The 17,436-nt window shown below is 42.6% G+C and overlaps 1 protein-coding gene across 3 annotated transcripts in view; it reads right to left on the bottom strand.

Annotated features, from left to right (window-relative positions):
* The window catches only part of nrp1a (neuropilin 1a), an 83,709-nt gene that overhangs the window by 46,710 nt on the left and 19,563 nt on the right, over positions 1-17,436 (bottom strand). For all 3 annotated transcript variants that reach the window (XM_072679373.1, XM_072679372.1, XM_072679374.1), the window contains one exon: positions 7,998-8,179. In XM_072679373.1, the coding sequence (XP_072535474.1) occupies positions 7,998-8,179 (182 nt within the window). The remainder of the gene's footprint in view (positions 1-7,997; positions 8,180-17,436) is intronic.

The raw sequence follows: 17,436 nt of genomic DNA, 5'->3' as shown, positions 1-17,436 counted from the left end.
AAAGCTGAACTGAAAGTGACCCGTTTCATGAAATGCTGTTGTGCAGAGCTTTTAGCTCTGTTTATTAGTTTCAAATACTGTCTCTTGTCTAGTCTAGTTCCTTAAGCGAGCACACACTTCTGGACTGGACTGAAAGTCTTGACCCTAATGTGTATAATCAGAAATCCTACCCTGACCTCTCTATAGGCAATCAGACCCCAGCGGTGTCACACAAAAAGCTGTTAAGATAAGAGCACTGCACTAATATGTCTTTCGTCTGCACCAAATCAATCTCTGCCTTGCCCTCTTTCACTCCCTCTCTCTTCCTCTCTCTCTCTCCTGGCCTGTTTGCCTCTCTTTCTTGCTTTCCCGCTCTCTCTGCAGTAATTGCATGTTATCACTCTGCAACCCCCCTCTCTCCCCCCCAACTCCACCATTTCGTCCAGACGCTGAAAGCGGACATGCCGGGGTCACGTCCGCAGACACTCCAGCCCTTTATATTTGTGTGCCTGTGCTGCGAAAGCAAGACTACCACACATTCAAAAGATTAAGATATGAAATCTAACGGAGGATTCTGGCTTTTTGCTCGACTGCTGAGTGTATCTGTGCACAGATCGGCCCCGTAGCTGGAGCTTTAGCAGCCAGTGCTTAATCTCATTCCTTCTAATGAAAGCATTCAGCTACTTTAAGTTGCACCCATTGCTGACACAGATGTGCAAATGCACACACATGCAGCTTGTCTAGTCCCTGTGGAAAAGTACTGCCAATAGAATGGTACTTTCTGCAGGAGCGGATAAACATGAATCTTTTGGCCTCATGGCTAATGCCAGGAGTGGGCTAGAGGGGTATAAAGCCTCCCAGCATTGAACTGTGAAGCAGTGGAACTGTGTTCTCTGGATTGATGAATGGTGCTCCATGTTTAGTAGTAAAACACTTTGTTTAATACACCTGAATTCAAAAGCAACAATCAATCAGTAGGTGTCCCAATACTTTTGTCCATATATATCTATATAGTCATATGTATTGATTTGAGTTGGATGTACATACTGTATGTTATCACTGACGTTTAGCAGCAAACAGTTTAGGGTAGGTGCAGAGATCTGTCCCTTCTCTTTCAGTAAAGAACCACAAAACAGTGACAGTCAGTGCACACCTCGGACACTTGTAGGACCAAACCATCCTGATTTCCTTCAAAAACACAAAGCTGACTGTGTCCGCGTGGGACAGCAACTTCCCATTTCTACCCACAAAATAAGACCACAGCAATCCTCCCACTTCTGTTGTTTCTTGGTTTCCTGCTGCAGTTGTTTGCGAGCGGTCGAGACAAACTTTACAAGGAGGTTGGTGGGTTGGGATGAGAAAAGCGAGGACACTCTAAACCTGTAAACTCCAGCGAAACAAATAAAGCTCTGTGAGACTAGCCCGACCATGCATATCCCACCACCCCCACTCGCTCTCTCTCTCTCTCTCCCGCAGACACCACCGCTGCTCCTCCTCACAGCCCTCTCTCAATCCTTTCACCTTTTTAGAGGAGCCTGGACTGGATTTACACAAACACTGAGATTTATGAGAGGGTGTTAAAAACTAAAGCGAGGAGGCTGTGAAGAAAGAAGCCCAGCGCTGATTCATGGCAGCTAAATGCTAACTCTGATGTTAATGGCTAACGCTCGCAGGGCTGAAGGGCTCCAACCTCCGTGGAATTTGCTTAGTTTATTTTACAGGCCAGAAGCAGGGCTTGTTAAAAAGATTGTTTTCAGGTCTCTTGTAGCGAAACAACCCCCCCTCAAGAGCCTCAGATACATTTCCCACAATTCAATCCTACAATAAATAAGGGTTCCACAGAGCGGTTGGCTTTTGGGGAACTCCGATATTTCCACTGAGGCAGTAAGGTTTGTGTGGGCTATAATGTGAGCAGATTGGCGTGCTGGAACTGTAGTATTAATGAGGGATACACTATGTGGACAGAAGTACTGGGACACCTGCTCATTTATCGTTTTTGAAGCATTGCTGTGAGGATTTATTTGCATTCAACAACAACAGTTAGTGAGGTCAGGACCCCACCACCACCACCACCCCACCTTTTCCCTAACTCCCCAACTTATCCCAAAAGTACTGGATGGAGCACCAACCATCATTCCAGAGAACACAGTTCCACTGCTCCACAGCCTTATAATCCTCTAGCCCACACCTGCCGTTAGGCTTATTGCCAATAGGTTCATGCGTATCTGCTCCAGAGAGTCCTGTTCTATTGGTAGTACTTCTCTAAAGGGACTTGTGTGTGTATTTGCATATTTGTGTCAGCAGTGGGTGCAACTTCAAATGAACAGCTCAATGCATTCATTCGAAGGGGTGTCCACAAACATTTGGACATACAGTGTACAGTGCTAAGGTGAATACCTTTAGTAGTCTAGCTATTCTAGCTAGAGAGGAGTTGTCATAGCAGTGATGCCGAGATAAGACGGCTCAAGGCCTTTAGAGGCCAGTGAGGTAATCGCTAATGTTTATGTTCCATATGTCTGAGGGTGAATAATTAACCACACACACACACACACACACACACATACACCCTGTGGCTAAACTGACAGAGGTTAATGGGCATGAGAGAATTAGCAAAGCAGAATTTGGACACTCTCCCTAGCAAACATTAACCTAGAGTCACAGAGGTGGGGGTAACACACACACACACAGGCACCTACACATACACAGGCATCTACACACACAGACAGAGTTGCTGACACAATATTTAGTCAGTGTTGCTGATTGTGCCCCTTGAGAAAGGGGATTTGGACCACATAGAGAGCGAGTTTGCTTTTTGAGTTTCAGTTTGTGAGTGTGTGTGTGTGTGTGTGTGTGTTGTTTAGAAGACTATAATGGTGGCATGGGGGTGTTGTAGAATGACAGAGGTGCTTTGCCAGATGTGACCTATTCCACTGGCCCGTGCAGAACATAAAAAACCAAGCAGACTGGGTACGATGAATAAACTGCCCTCAACACATACACATTATGCTGTTGACACAGGTGTCATCGTAAAAGCACTGAGATAGCATCAGCATGATAAACGGCTGAGCTAAAGGCGAGGGCCGATGACGCTGCCTTTCAGCATGCCAAAGCAAGAGCAACTTGTTTTTTGTCCCTTGTTCCATCCATCCATTCATTCAGGGTGGTATGATACCCATATGAGTCTACATTACCTAAAGTCTCATCAGTAATACGTTCCAAGGCTCCTTTAACTTCTTCCAAGTCCATTCCAACTCATTTTATAAATTGTCACTGTCACAGGAAGACCTTGTATCTCCAAAATGTCACTTTTACAGAAGGAAAAAACCTTCTTAACTTTCAATGGAAGACAATGTAAAAATATTTAATTCCAGGTCATTTTGTAGGCATTTCTATTGGTCCGTTCATGAAATTTGGACACAATGTGACGAACAACTGCCAGATTCATATTTTGTGAAAAAGTAAAAAACTGCAAAAATGTTCTGGTAAGGTAAAAGTGATGCCAGCACTTCCTTTTTACCTCCTTTTTTTATAGAATGTACGTATACCCCTACAGTCATCTATCTATCCATCCATTCATCCATCCATCCGTCCATTCACCACCCGCCTCCTCTCCTCCCAATCCATCAGCTGCCCTGAGCTGGCCTCCATGCCTGCTTGGCCAAGCTTGATGTGGCTCCGCAAATTGCAGTGCTGTTAACTGGAAGCACATGTTTTTTCCCCTCCTTTTTTCTTCTGTTTCTCTCCTCCAGGGCCCTTTTAGGAGATGCTCACAGAAGACAGCATGACAAGATAAGTACAGAGCCCTCTTTTTTTTGGAAAAGACACAAGCATATCATCTAAAATCCCCTGAAAAGGATCCCATAAAGGGCCTATTAGCCGATGGGATCTAACACTGGGGGGTTTTGGTGGCTGTGTGGAGAGTGTGTGTCCCTTATTACACACTAGCGGAAAAAAGGCTGCAGCAATGGCTTGATTGCATTCAAAGATAGATGCGGTGAAAGAGGAGATCCACTACATTCTCTCCACTCTCTGTCCTGTCATCTCTGATTGCTTTCTTTCCCTTCCTTTGTCTCTTCATTTTAGTATTTTAGTAACTTAGCAGCAGATCCTTTAAGTCTTGTGGGTTGTGAGGTGGGGCCTCCATGGATCATATCAGTGGGCCTTAGTAGCCCATTACCCTGTCAATGACTCACCAGTCGTGCTTTCTTAGGGCACTTTTGGTAGGTACTGACCGCTGAATACCGGGAACTCCCCACAAGACCTGCCTGATGTTTTAGAGATGTTCTGACCCAGTCGTCTAACCTCCACAGTTTACATGCCTCAGGTTGTCATGCTTGCCCATTGTTCTTGCTTTTAACACATCACCTTTAAGAACTGGCTGCCTAATATGTACATCTTACCCCTTGACAGGTGCCAATTTAACGAGATAATGTTATTTACCTCAGCTGTGATTAGTGTATATGCCCTCACCCTTTAGCATTGTTCGATGTAGTAATAATTACAGCCCCTAGGGGGGTGCCCACATGTGTAAATAAGCTTTTTATGTACTTTTTATGTGTGTATGTATGTTGTTTGTTTGTGTGTGTGTGTGTGTGAGTGTGTGTGTGTGTGTGTGTGAGAGAGAGAGAGAGAGAGAGAGAGAGAGAGAGAGATAGAGAGAGAGAGAGAGAGAGAGAGAAATATGAGGTTTCTGGCCTTTTAATACAATCCAGTGTTCAAACTCCTGAAAGTTACCGTAATCCTGGTTAGCAGTAATCGCTCTAGTTTAGAATCTTCGTCCACGACAGCTGATGCTAGCCTGCTAATACTGGCTAATACAAGCTAATCTGTTTATCTTTAAACAGGACCTCATCCTTGCTTTCCTTATCTCATTAGATGTGTGTGTGACACAGTTTCGCCCCATTTCTCGCTGTCTTACCAAGTCTTGCATTAGCCCTTATTTCATTCAGCTCTCTCTCTCTCTCTCTGGCTCGCTCGCTCGCTCGCTCGCTCTTGCTCTCTCTCTGGATTGATTTTTTTTTTTAGCCAAAGGCTGGGTCCTATCACAGCTTGGACGTCAGCAACAGAGCAACACACCGCCGTCTCCAAGCATAACACCATCCTTCATTCGCTCTGGAGAAGCAGCACATGTCCAGGCTAATAAGCCAACAGCTAATAAAGGAACAACACATCAAACTAGAGTGCATACCACCCCCCCCCCCCCACCACACACACACACACACACACACACACACACACTACCCCAGACGACATGACCTTATTTCACATGATCTCTCTTTTGTCTCAAGGATGAAAAAAGTCTGCTGATCAGATACATCACACACTTCAAACAGACGGTGAGGGGAACGCTGTGAAGTAACTGCTAGCAGTGAGACCACCAACAAGAGATTTACTGTTATGTACCGTGTCATTATTGTTGCTTTTGATTGTTGTTAATAAGCATCATTAAGGTGACTGGATACACTACATGGACAAAAGTATTGGGACACACTTCTTAATCATTGAATTCAGGTATTCAGTCCCATTGCCACAGGTATATAAAATCAAGCTCCTAGTCAAGCAGCCTGCCTTTACACACATAAATGAAAGAATTGGTGGTTGTGTGTAGATTATTCTATATAATTCTATATAGATTATAGAACATATATGTATGATATTGTTGTTGTCCCAAAGAAACCTTGTCCACCATTTTTCAGTTGTTAACTTCTGGCCGCTGTTCTTTATATTTTGGCAAAATTTCAGGATGAATGGACCAATAGAAGTACTCCAAAATGACTTGGAATAAAATATTTGTACACTGATCTTCTATCATATATCATCAAATAAATGCACCACACAAATATTTTTTATCTTCACTGATATAACGCTGAGATACACATCTCATACTTACAAATGGCCAATTTCCAAACAAGTTGTCACAAATTGTTTTTTAAAATCTATATATTTTTAAAATCTATATATTGCCATATGTCATATTTTCATATGAGTTGACAAGTGGATTTTCCTTCACTGCCAGAAGAAAAATGACAGGCTGGTCAAATTGTAGGATCAGTGCTAAGCTGGACTATACATCAGTTAAAGCTGCTGGTCACTGAAGTGTTTCATGGGGTGAAAGTAATGCAAGGAATTCAGCAAGCTGTGTAATAAATACTAATCAGATTCTCCTGCAGCCAACCAAGGCTGCGTCCCTGAGGCCTGAGGCCTGAGGCCTGCCAGCCTGCGCTGTTTGCAAACACTAAAATGAACTGAGCTGAATGAATACTGCAGTATTTTTCAATCTGATAATGCTGAACACTTCCAACACTTTTCCCTGCATTTAATAATAATAATAATAATAATAATAATAAAATAGAAAAACCCACTGAGTTCAAACAGTAATGATAGAAGCCAAAGGGTGAGGAGCTTCAGCATCAGCATCTGCCCACCAACTACTATTAGAAGTGTATTTAATTCAACAGATTTTTTGTTTTTACTAAGTAAATGGAAACAAATGGTCATGGTAAGCATCTATATGCTACCAAAGCAGAGATTATGACCTATATATATATATATATATATATATATATATATATATATATATGAATACATATATATTTTTTAACCCATAATTTAAAGGCATTTTCAAGCCCAGCAAACCCTTTCACATTTATTTGAGTACTTCTCAAGTTTAGTGCCTTACATAGATGGTCTTGGTTCTTTTGTCACCATTAGGTGAGTGTTTAATGGTCTGTTTATGATCATTCCTGGTGGTAAGTAACAGTTGGGGTGTGTGTGTGTGTGTGTGTGTGTGTGTGTGTGTGTGTGTGTGTGTGTGTGTGTGTGGGTGGGGGGGGGTCTTTGTGACCTGGCACTTGGAATATAAAAGACTTCAGACTGCACCAGCTGCTACACCCACACACACAAACATAAACACTCACTATACAGATTAAAATGAACCTGCCTGAAACGACATCCATCTTATCTGGAGGTCAAACAGAGAGGGCTTAGTGCAGAAAGTGGGGTTAATTAACGAAAGTGGCATCTGCTGCACCTGTCCTGGGTCAATCACGCCTCTTGCACACATACACAGAATCCCTACAAGTCCCTTCTTGTGCTTTTTTTCAGGCCTAAATGACCATACATTTCTGCTCATCGGCAGTCACGCCATCTAATCGGTCAGCCACTGTGTGTTTACGTGCATGTCTGTGTTCTTGCAAAGCCATATAGGGTCTTGGGTGAAGTGACTGGGGCACTGCAGGGAGGGATATTATTGTGTTAAAGGAAGGAACTCCTCATGTTTGCAGTGGTATCATCTGATCTCAGGCACTGCTCCGAGGCACAAGAACCAGGAAGAAGACAAGGTCTGTCCTTGACACGATCTTATCCTTATAAGGCCTTCTCCTTTCCTCTCTCTCTCTTCAATCCAGCCCTACCAATCCCCTAGCCTTAGTGATAAACCATGTGAACCATGGGTGAGTCACCATAGCACCAAGCCAGAAGATAGAGCGAGTATTGCATCAAATACTTTCTCTCTCCACTGGAGCTCATTCCAGCACAGCCTGGTGATCTGCCTGCTAAAACACACCTGATTCACCTGATTCAACTCATTCAACTAAGCAGAAGGTTCAATAGGTGCGGTAAAGCAGGGTAAATACCAGGACTGTCCAAGCTCACTAATCAGTTGTTGGGTTCTCCAAATGTTTGTGGACACCCCTTCTCATAAATGCACCCATTGTTGACATAGATGTGCAAATGCACACAATCACACAATAGAATAGGACTCTCTGAAACATGAACCTTTTGGCACTATGCCAGAGATGAGCTAGAGGAGTATAAAGCCCCTTAGCATTGAGCAATAGTTGGGAGTTGATGAGGATGAGGTGTGGTGGTGATCATCCGACATCCTGACCTCATTAATGCTCTTAGGCATGATTAGGTGACAGTCAGGACTAGATGACTCTTCAGACTTCAGACCTGTATCCACAGTGTGTGCTGTGTGTGTGTGTGTGTATATAAGTCAAGTCCTCTGGCTGACTTACCGGTTTTGAAAACCTCATAGCGGATGGAGAAGCCGGCCCCGTGTGTCTCGTAGTCCGACACAAACTTGATGAAGAGCTGGTTTCCGGAGGAGACCACGGGTGAGGGTGCAATCTTCCCACAGTACTTCCCCACCAGCTGCCCTGTCTCATCCACACCATCTCGCACTTCCACATAGTCATATCTGCAGGGAGAGGGAAAGGTGTGAACTGATTAAAATGAGTCATTGTAAAGTTTATCATTTAGTAACTGCACTGACAATTTCAGTCATCTTTACATAAACACACTTTCAAACATCTGGAATCACGTCATTTCAATAATTTAGTTGTTATTTTATTTAATCAAAACTATTAACAGTGTCGATTTAAATATTACAAACTAAACGCAGCATTGCCAATTACAAAAATAATGAAAAGCATATCGGATATAATTTTATTTTCCTTACTGGAAATATAATTTATATATTTTTTAAAGATTCATAGCTCTGTTTATCAGTCTGGACACACTTAACTTATGATTTACAGCTTCCTACAAATTATTTGACATATGAAATACTAGTATCTTTTCAGAATTCTTTTCTACATACATCTGCAAACACCAGGGTTTATATTATTGATCTATTAAAGGCTTTATATTGAACAACCCAGTGTACAATAATTCCAAACTACTGAACAGTGATTCAGTGATTTCAAACATTTGAACAGTGATTCAAAACATCTGAATGGAGACTCTCGATCTGTGATTGTCAACTCTAAAGTTTGAGCAGTGAGTCCAAACTTTTTAATGATGATTACAAACTTTTTAATGATGATTCCAAACATTTGAACAATAGTTCTAAACATTTAAAAGGTGATTCTAAACTACTGAACGGTGGTTCTGGAATTTTAAATGGTGATTTCATACTTGGAATTACTAAACAGTAATTCCAAAACTTTGGAACAGCCCAAGTCTAAACTACTGAATGATGATTTAAAGTGTTTAAGCAGTGATTCAAAACATTTAAATGGACACTTCTAATCTGTTAACGTCAACTCTAAACTTTAAGCAGTGATTCCAAACTTTCCAACAGCAAGTCCAAACCACTAAATGACGATTCCAACTTTTCAATGGAAATTCCAAATCTCTGAACAGAGTAATTCAACACATCTGAATGGACACTCTCAATCCCTGAATGTCAACTCCAAACTTTAAGCAGTGATTCAAAACGTTTGAATGTAAATTCCGAAACTTTGGAACAGTTAGTCCAAACTACTGAGTGGTGATTTGAGCAGTGATTCAAAACATCTGAATGGACATTTCCAATCTCTGAATATTAACTCTATCAACTCTATCAATTTACTCTAGTAAATGATGATTTCAATTTTTTTTTATGGAAATTCCAAACCTTTGAACCTTTAAACATTTAAAAGGTGATTCCAAACTACTGAATGGTGGTTCTGGAATTTATATAATAAATGGTGATTTCATACATTTGAATGGAAAATCTCTGAACAGTAATTCCAAAACTTTGAAACAGTAAATCCAAACTACTGAAAGATGATTTGAGCAGTGATTCAAAACATCTGAATGGACACTTCCAATCTCTGAATATCAACTCTTAACTTAAAAAAGTGATTTCAAACCTTCGAACAGCAAGTCCAAACTAGTAAATGATGATTCCAAACTTTTGAATGGAAATTCAGAATCCCTGAACGGTAATTCCAAAATTCTGAATAGTGATCCCAAGATGTTTGAGCAGTGATTCCACACATCTGAAATGACACTCTCAATCCCTGAATGTCAACTCCAAACTTTAAGCAGTGATTCAAAACTTTTAAATGTAAATTCCCAAACAGTCCTCTGAACAGTCCAAATGTTTAAATAGTGATTCCAAACTTTAAGTATTTAACAGTGATTCCAAACTTTTTCAACAGTACGTAGAGTACTTAGTGAACCGACTGAACAGACTGAATGCCTTTTCATGGTGACGTCTCTTAGGAAGAATGTTAGTCACAGATCCACACAGTCAACATTTCTTACGTGACGAAGCTGAGACTATTCCGTTACATCAACTTATGACACATACAGTGATTCACTGATCCCCAGTCAGTGATGGACTGCACATGCTCAGTGCAGATGTCCCACTGCTCTCTAAACAATACACACAGCTGCTCCTTAACAAACGGCCCGCAGACCTTTGAGTGTGCTACCACAAGTGAGGTAGATAGGAACGACAATGGAGACTAGTCCTGCATAGTTTCTGATGTCTGAACACCTTTGTGTGTGGGGGACAGGTTAGGACAACACACTCTCACACACACGCACACACACACTTATGTATCCCACTTCTCTCTTAAATGGAATGTCAGCCCCACGGCTATTGGCGTGGGCAACCACCTAATTGAGTCAGCAGCAGTTCGGAAGTCTGTTATACACACAGGCGCGCGTGTCTTCTACACAAAAGGGAGACAGAAACACGCATACACATACACGTGCATGCGTGTGTGCACACACACACACACACAGGGATCCTGTTTCAGTAACACAAGACTTGCAATAGAGGGTGGTCCTGTCATAGGCAGCGAGGAGAGCTGGAAATGAGACGGCGCTGTCTGCTGAGACTTATGATGATACTGATGATCATTTTTATTTATTTAATACTTTTCCTTTTGCTTCTAAAAAGGAAAAGTGATTTAAAAAGCTTTGGAAGGAGAATGGATCACAGTGCTCATCAGATAATGGCACAATTACAAATTATACAGGATAAAAAGACTGCATACTACACTGTATAGGCTTATATAGCATATACTGAATCCTCTATACTATATATACTATACTGTAACACACCAGTGCAGTGGAGCTGCTGCATTAGGACAGAATACATCCACAGTAATATACTGTATTTTCGATGTGGGGGTGACCGAGTTTGACACGACTGCCAGAGAGATCTGCTTTCCGAGCCATTTAATCACCTCCGACGCCCATAAGCGCAGCAGCAGGAGAAGAGGGAAGGTTCCTCAGAGGCACTGCTGTGATGCAGCCTTCCTTTTAGACTGTGATGTCTCTAGGCTCATTACAGAAGCACACACTCTTACACTCCCTCATCGTCATTTCTCTGCGCTATTACACAAATCCAGCAGTTGAAACATGCCTAAACATGCACACTCAGACAACCCTCTCATGGCTGTCTGGAATTAAAAAGATAAAAATAAAATAGTCAGAAGGTAAAACTATAACCCTCAACTACCAAGCTGTGACCTCACCTTCCACCTAACTGTACTTGCATTGCACTAATTCATATGTGACAAAATAACAAAAGAAATTTTAATTTTAATATATTTAATATTAATATAATTACACTATAACATCTGTATTTTGTCGCGGTCACCTACTAATGGCAACTTTACAGGAGAAGGAAAAAAACATCTCAACTTTTAATAGAAGTCAATGTAAAAAGATTTCATATCAAGTCATTTTGGAGCATTTCTATTGGTCCATTCTTCATGAATTGTGAACACCAATGTAAAGACCAACTGCCAGATTCACATACAGATACACCAAAAAAGTGAAAAACAACAAAAATGGACATACATGGTTTTTGTGTGACAGTGACATATACTATATATATATATATATTTTTTTTTTTTTTTTTTATTTAAAATCACAACTCATGACCAAAACCTTTATAAATAATAAAAACTAATAAAGACTTTACAATGCTGAACACATTCGAACATGATACAGACCTACTTTCGGCCAATTTACAGCCTCAAATGTAAAACACTGGTGAAACACAGACGCACTGAAGGGTTAAAGGTGGTCCCATGGACGAGGAGCATGGCAGGAGGCGTATCTCTGCACTGAGTTTACGCTGCTAGTGGGATGGCCTTTTTTCACACAGCAGGGGGTGGTATGAGCCTGTGTGTATGTGTATGTGTGTGTGTATGTCTGTGTGTGTGTGTGTAAATTGAGAATATGAGAAACGTGGATCTCTCTGAAATTGGCTCCCCTGGGGGGAGGGATGGGGCGGGTAATGTAGCGATGACTTCACCCGTGTGTCTGTGAGTGTGTGTGTGTGTATGTGTGTGTGTGTATGTGTGCACGCCTGGCTGCTCTGATAGCAAGCCCATAGCAGCACATCACTCAGAGCAGATAGTACTGCTACAGACCCAATCTAACACTGCATCACATACAGACTAGATACAGTATGTATGAGCAATATGGCTCTCCCTCTCCTTCTCCCTCTCTCTTTCCCTCTCTCCATCTCTTTCTATCTGTTTCCGTCTCATACATACACACATATACTAGAGCTCATGTTCAGACCAGTGGCTGTTTGCATTGATAAGTCTGATGATTAAAGGTTTACATTGCCATTTTGATTGTGTTTTGCTGCTGGGCTCCCTCTACTCCACTGCTGTGAGCTTACTCTCATGGACAGCTGTGCACTTGTCCAGAGTGCCATGCATTTCTGGACAAGCTGAAGTGAAGGAAACATGGGGACAGAGGCAGTAGAGTAAAGCCCCTTTCACACATGCACGGTAACCCAGAACTTTTCCGGACATTTTTTGGATGAGCTGTATGTGTACATGCAAATGTCCGAATCAGTTGTACCGGACATTACCTGGACTTGATATATATATATATATATATATATTTATACTCTGGAGGGTAAAACAACTCATACTGGTTTTGTTCATACTGGAACCAGTGCTGGGTTGCCAAGGTGACCCAAATTAGGCTAATTTAACCCAACAATCTTTTCGAGTGTATAAGCTGCAGCCATATCTTTCGTGCTGGAGTCGTGTCCATGTTGCAACCCTAACTCAACCCCCCTAAGAACGAACACACACACACATATCCAGTGTGCACACACTGCACTAACACACACAGACAGATGCTTATAAATTATGCACTTATACACACATGAAAATGCACTCTCTCGCTCACACACACCCCCAGCCTCCACACACACACACACACACACACACACACACACACACACACACACACACACACACCTTCTCTGAAGTGACTTCATGTGAGCATTCCGTGATCATATGATGTTCACCGCGAGATGACCTCACTCTTTTTGGCTTGTGTGTGTTTCTCTCTGTGTATGTGTGTGTGTGTGCTGTGCTGGTGTGTTTTGCTTTCCACAAACCCCTTCCTCTCTGAGGCAGCTGTGGAAACAGTGCCTTAACACTCCGCTAATCAGGCCTCTGTTCTGCTGATCTCTATACCTTTACCACACACACACACACACACACATAAACATACACATATACAGAGCACTGGTCACCTGCTTCACAGCACAATCATAATAAAGGATCAACCATTAGCTCAAACACACTCACATACACACACACACACACACACACACACACAGAGGACAGCAGGTAGCTCTTTTCTCCTGTATTAGTCAGAGAGTCTCTCAAGTGAGAACCCATTGTGTTTGTAGGGCTGTTTCTAGACAACAGAGGAAGTGCCAATATACACACATCACACACATTAGTGTCACAATCATCAGCAGTATTTTTTAATTTATTTATTTATAAAAAACAACAAAACAGTAATCATTGCACATCTCCTTTTATCACATTTTAGCTACACTATTTGGACAAAAGTATTGGGACACCTGTTCGTTCATTGTTTCTTCAAATCAAGGGTATTAAAATGAGTTTATGCTGCTTTTATTAGAGTCTTATTCTACTGGTAATACATCCCTACAGGGATCTGACAAACTGTGTGTGTGTGTGTGCATTTGCACATATGTGTCAGTAATGGATGCAGCTTAAAGTAACTGAATACATTCATGAGAAGGGGTGTCCACAAACATTTGGACATGTATATTAGCATCACAGCTCCGATCCAAAACTAACCCACTGAATATGTGAATTAGACCCTTTGCTAGACGTTCATGGGTGTTGGTACACAGGCAGTTGTGACCTTGGATCCAGAAAGTCACCGGTTCAATCCCTTGCTCTAGCAGGAAGTCAAGGCAGGGGAGTGAAGGAACAGTGCCTTCTCCTCCCTCAATATTGACAGCTGAGGTTCCCTTAAGAAAGGCTCCAAACCCCTAATTGCTCACTGGGCACAGAGGTGGTTGCCCACTACCACTCTACACTAAGCTCTAATAAACTCCATAAGAGATTTATTATTGAGCAGACAGTTGAACATTCTCTATTTTCATAAATTATCATCATCAGACCAACAGCATCTACCACCAACAGATACTCCACTACTCCACACACCCCCGTGAACCCCCAGGACATACAGAGGAAGCACACAACACACAACACGCATGCTCACTCACACACATTTTGCTTGCAAACCCAACCACTCAAACCTTGAGCATTTAAAAAATTGATGCTGCCCTGCACTTCACGGCAGATCAGGCAGCAGCACTGGCATACAGCGCTGACTGATTTTCAGGGTCTAAAGAAACCTATTTTCTCCGCACTGCCACCATGACAGGAGCGCAGACACACTATCAGATCCGAACAGCCAGTCAGAGTGGCATAACTACTGCAGTCACGGACGAGAAAACATGATGCTCTGAGATAAGCCTTCTTCACAGCATCGTTTTCACTGCGTCTCAGCACAACACAGCAGACTCACTCCTCCTGTCTGCACACATGGACACTGTAAAGCTGCGCTGCAAGTAGGGTGGAATGAGATGCAGATGGAGACACTGCCTCTGGGGTTAGGCTGCTTACGAGGATGAAAACAGTGTGTGCAACATTCCAAGCACATTTCTATGTCTGTGTGTGTGTGTGTGTGTGTGTGTGTCTGTCTATTTCTAGAAATGTCTCATTTCAAGTGTGTGAAGAGCTAATTTGCTAATCATTATTGGCCTTTGCATTTCTGATATCAGTAAAGGTTGCAAAATGCTAATAAGCCCTGACTCTTTATCTCTTGGAATTAAACAGGCTATTTTTACTGATATATGTAAATGATGTCTGTTCTGATTGGCTAGCCTGTATTAATCCTTATTCAAAAGACAGTCCAGAATGAAACATGTTGTATAAGTTAAATGTGAATGGATGAGGCTACAAATGTCCTTGTTTCTGTGACATCAGAAACATCATTACATTTAAAAGTGACATATTTACATATTAACCCTTTAAAATCTGGACCTTGAATCTAGTTTCCTGTCCTGGATTTGTTCTTACTGGAAGTTGAGGGGAACAGTTAATGTTATCGACTGGCCACAAAGAGTCACACTTTTCCAGTCCAGGACTGGAAACTGGATTCAAGGTCCAGATTTGCAGACCTCTGCACTAAAGGATCTATATTTCCTGTGAATTTTGACCCATACTTCAGTTCCTTTCCCTCAAATGACATTTGAATCATTTACAGAAGATAATGAATCATTGAAAGAAGTTACAGAATCATTTATAGTAGATACTGAATCATGTACAGCAGATACTGAATCATTTATAGTAGATACTGAATCATTTACAGAAGTAACTGAATCATTTAAAGAGTTACTAAATCCTTTACAGTAGATGCTGCATCATTTACAGCAGTTTGAAATGTATTACAGTACTGCCGAACAGTGCAGCCCCAATGAAGAGAGCTGGTGCATTCTCTGCACACCTTCGACCACAGCTGATCTGCAAGTTCCAAGTAGTCTAGCCTAGCAATGGGCACTGTTCATCTGGAGGGCATTACAGGATCTCATAATGGGGCCGACTTTACTGCCTACGAGTGACTTTCTCCTGCCAAACAGAGTCATGTGAAATAGAACTGGCTAATCTGTTGCTGTAGACGCCTGCAGGGGTTTAGTTTTGTACAGGAGCTTGGCATGACGAGTGTGGCCCGTTTACAGAGCCAGAACAAGCAACAAGGCCCGTTTTTCTAAAAGGGAATCGCTCCCTGGAGCCACGAGCAGGAGAGCCAAGCAATCTCATCAAAATAGAGCTGCCCGATTCCTCAGCTCAGACAGCGCTCCAATCCACCTGCCCCTGGCCTCAAATCTCTCCCTCACTCTTTCACTCTCCTGGCCTCCAACACCCTGCCTCCACCCGCTTCAGCTTGCTCCCCCAGAGGACACGGCAGACACAACGGTTTTAATGTGTTTTTCTCTCTCTTTTCTCTCTGCCCTCCCAGACAATATCTTTGGCCTTAACCTGACAGACATTTGTCTGAGTGTTGTCAGCAAGTGCAGACCACCATCAGTCCCTCCTGTCAGACCCCTTTCTGCTCAGACAAGTGCGCTCACACACACACGGATACACACACACACTACAACACACATGTCCTCCAACCATGATAATGGTGAAAATGGACTGCCAATCCAGAGGGGAAATTAAAACAAAAAGGATGAATCTAATTCTCCATGACCTTCGCTTTGGCGCCCCGCAATGTATTAGCCGGCCGGCTGGTCTGAGGGAAGAGCGCAGAGCAGGCAATCCCGAAGTGTCAAATAAGAACATTAGCTCCACTTCACACGCGCCTTGGGATGAGACAATAAACCACAGACTAACAATAAAACACTGAGCCGGGGCGGGACAGAGTCTGCCTCTGCTCAAATACACTGCCATTCAAAGCCAGAGCAGCATGCCGAGAATTGAAACACGACTACAGCGTTAGCAATTTCCAGCGTTACGCAACCAGACAGATCACTTAACCTGCCTGTATGGGCGGGGGGTCAGGTTTGCCGTGACCTCATTGCAACATTCATCCTGTTGTACGTGTTGAGGCGGAGCTGCCCCAGTAAAGGACAACTCTCTTGCACTCTACTGTCGAATGGCAGACGCTAACCCTCACGCCTAAAGCTTCTGTAATAATTCCTGTGTGATTAAGATTAAGCCAAATTTGACAGGAGACCTGGGACTTGTGACTTCGCCTTACTAAACCTAACAAGCAAGAAAAAGCCTCGTCAGCTTAGTAGCTCCAGGGTGTCAAACAGATGTCAAGGGTTAGCATAAAATCGTTAGCAAACTGTCATTTAGCCGGCCCAAGTCCAACGTAGTTCACTGTACAAAGCTAGCGTTAGCAGACGTTTTTTTTCTTTTGCTGTCTTAACAGGCAGGGCCTGGAGGGGACATGCTGCTATAGCCCTTCACTGTCCAGCTACCGTGTGTGACATTCATTAACCCAGCTGGCTGTAATGGGCTTTCACGGGGGAGAGTCGCGCTTAGCTCGGTAACGACCTCGCTGCTGTCCGTCACTACGCCGCTGTGGCACTATGACGGACAGGGAGAGAGAGGTGACGGTGGCCAACCTCACTGCGGCTGGGAGAATGATGGAAACACTCCCGAATGGAGTTATTAACTTCAGCAGTCTCAGACAGAGGGCACAGAAATGTACAGCTTGACCCAAGACTGGAAAGTTGGGCACAGCTTTTCGAAAGTGCCTGCCTTAAACTTTAGTCCCATGGATACATGTATTTAGCCAGTGCTGGGCAATATTCATAATATGCAACATTATTATAAGAAATTAGCACCAACATTCAAT

This window comes from Salminus brasiliensis, chromosome 5, assembly GCF_030463535.1.
Source record: "Salminus brasiliensis chromosome 5, fSalBra1.hap2, whole genome shotgun sequence".
In the NCBI taxonomy this organism is placed as follows: Eukaryota; Metazoa; Chordata; class Actinopteri; order Characiformes; family Bryconidae; genus Salminus; species Salminus brasiliensis.
The sequence above is the reverse complement of the archived record's forward strand: the minus strand, read 5'-3'. Positions and strand labels throughout refer to the sequence as shown.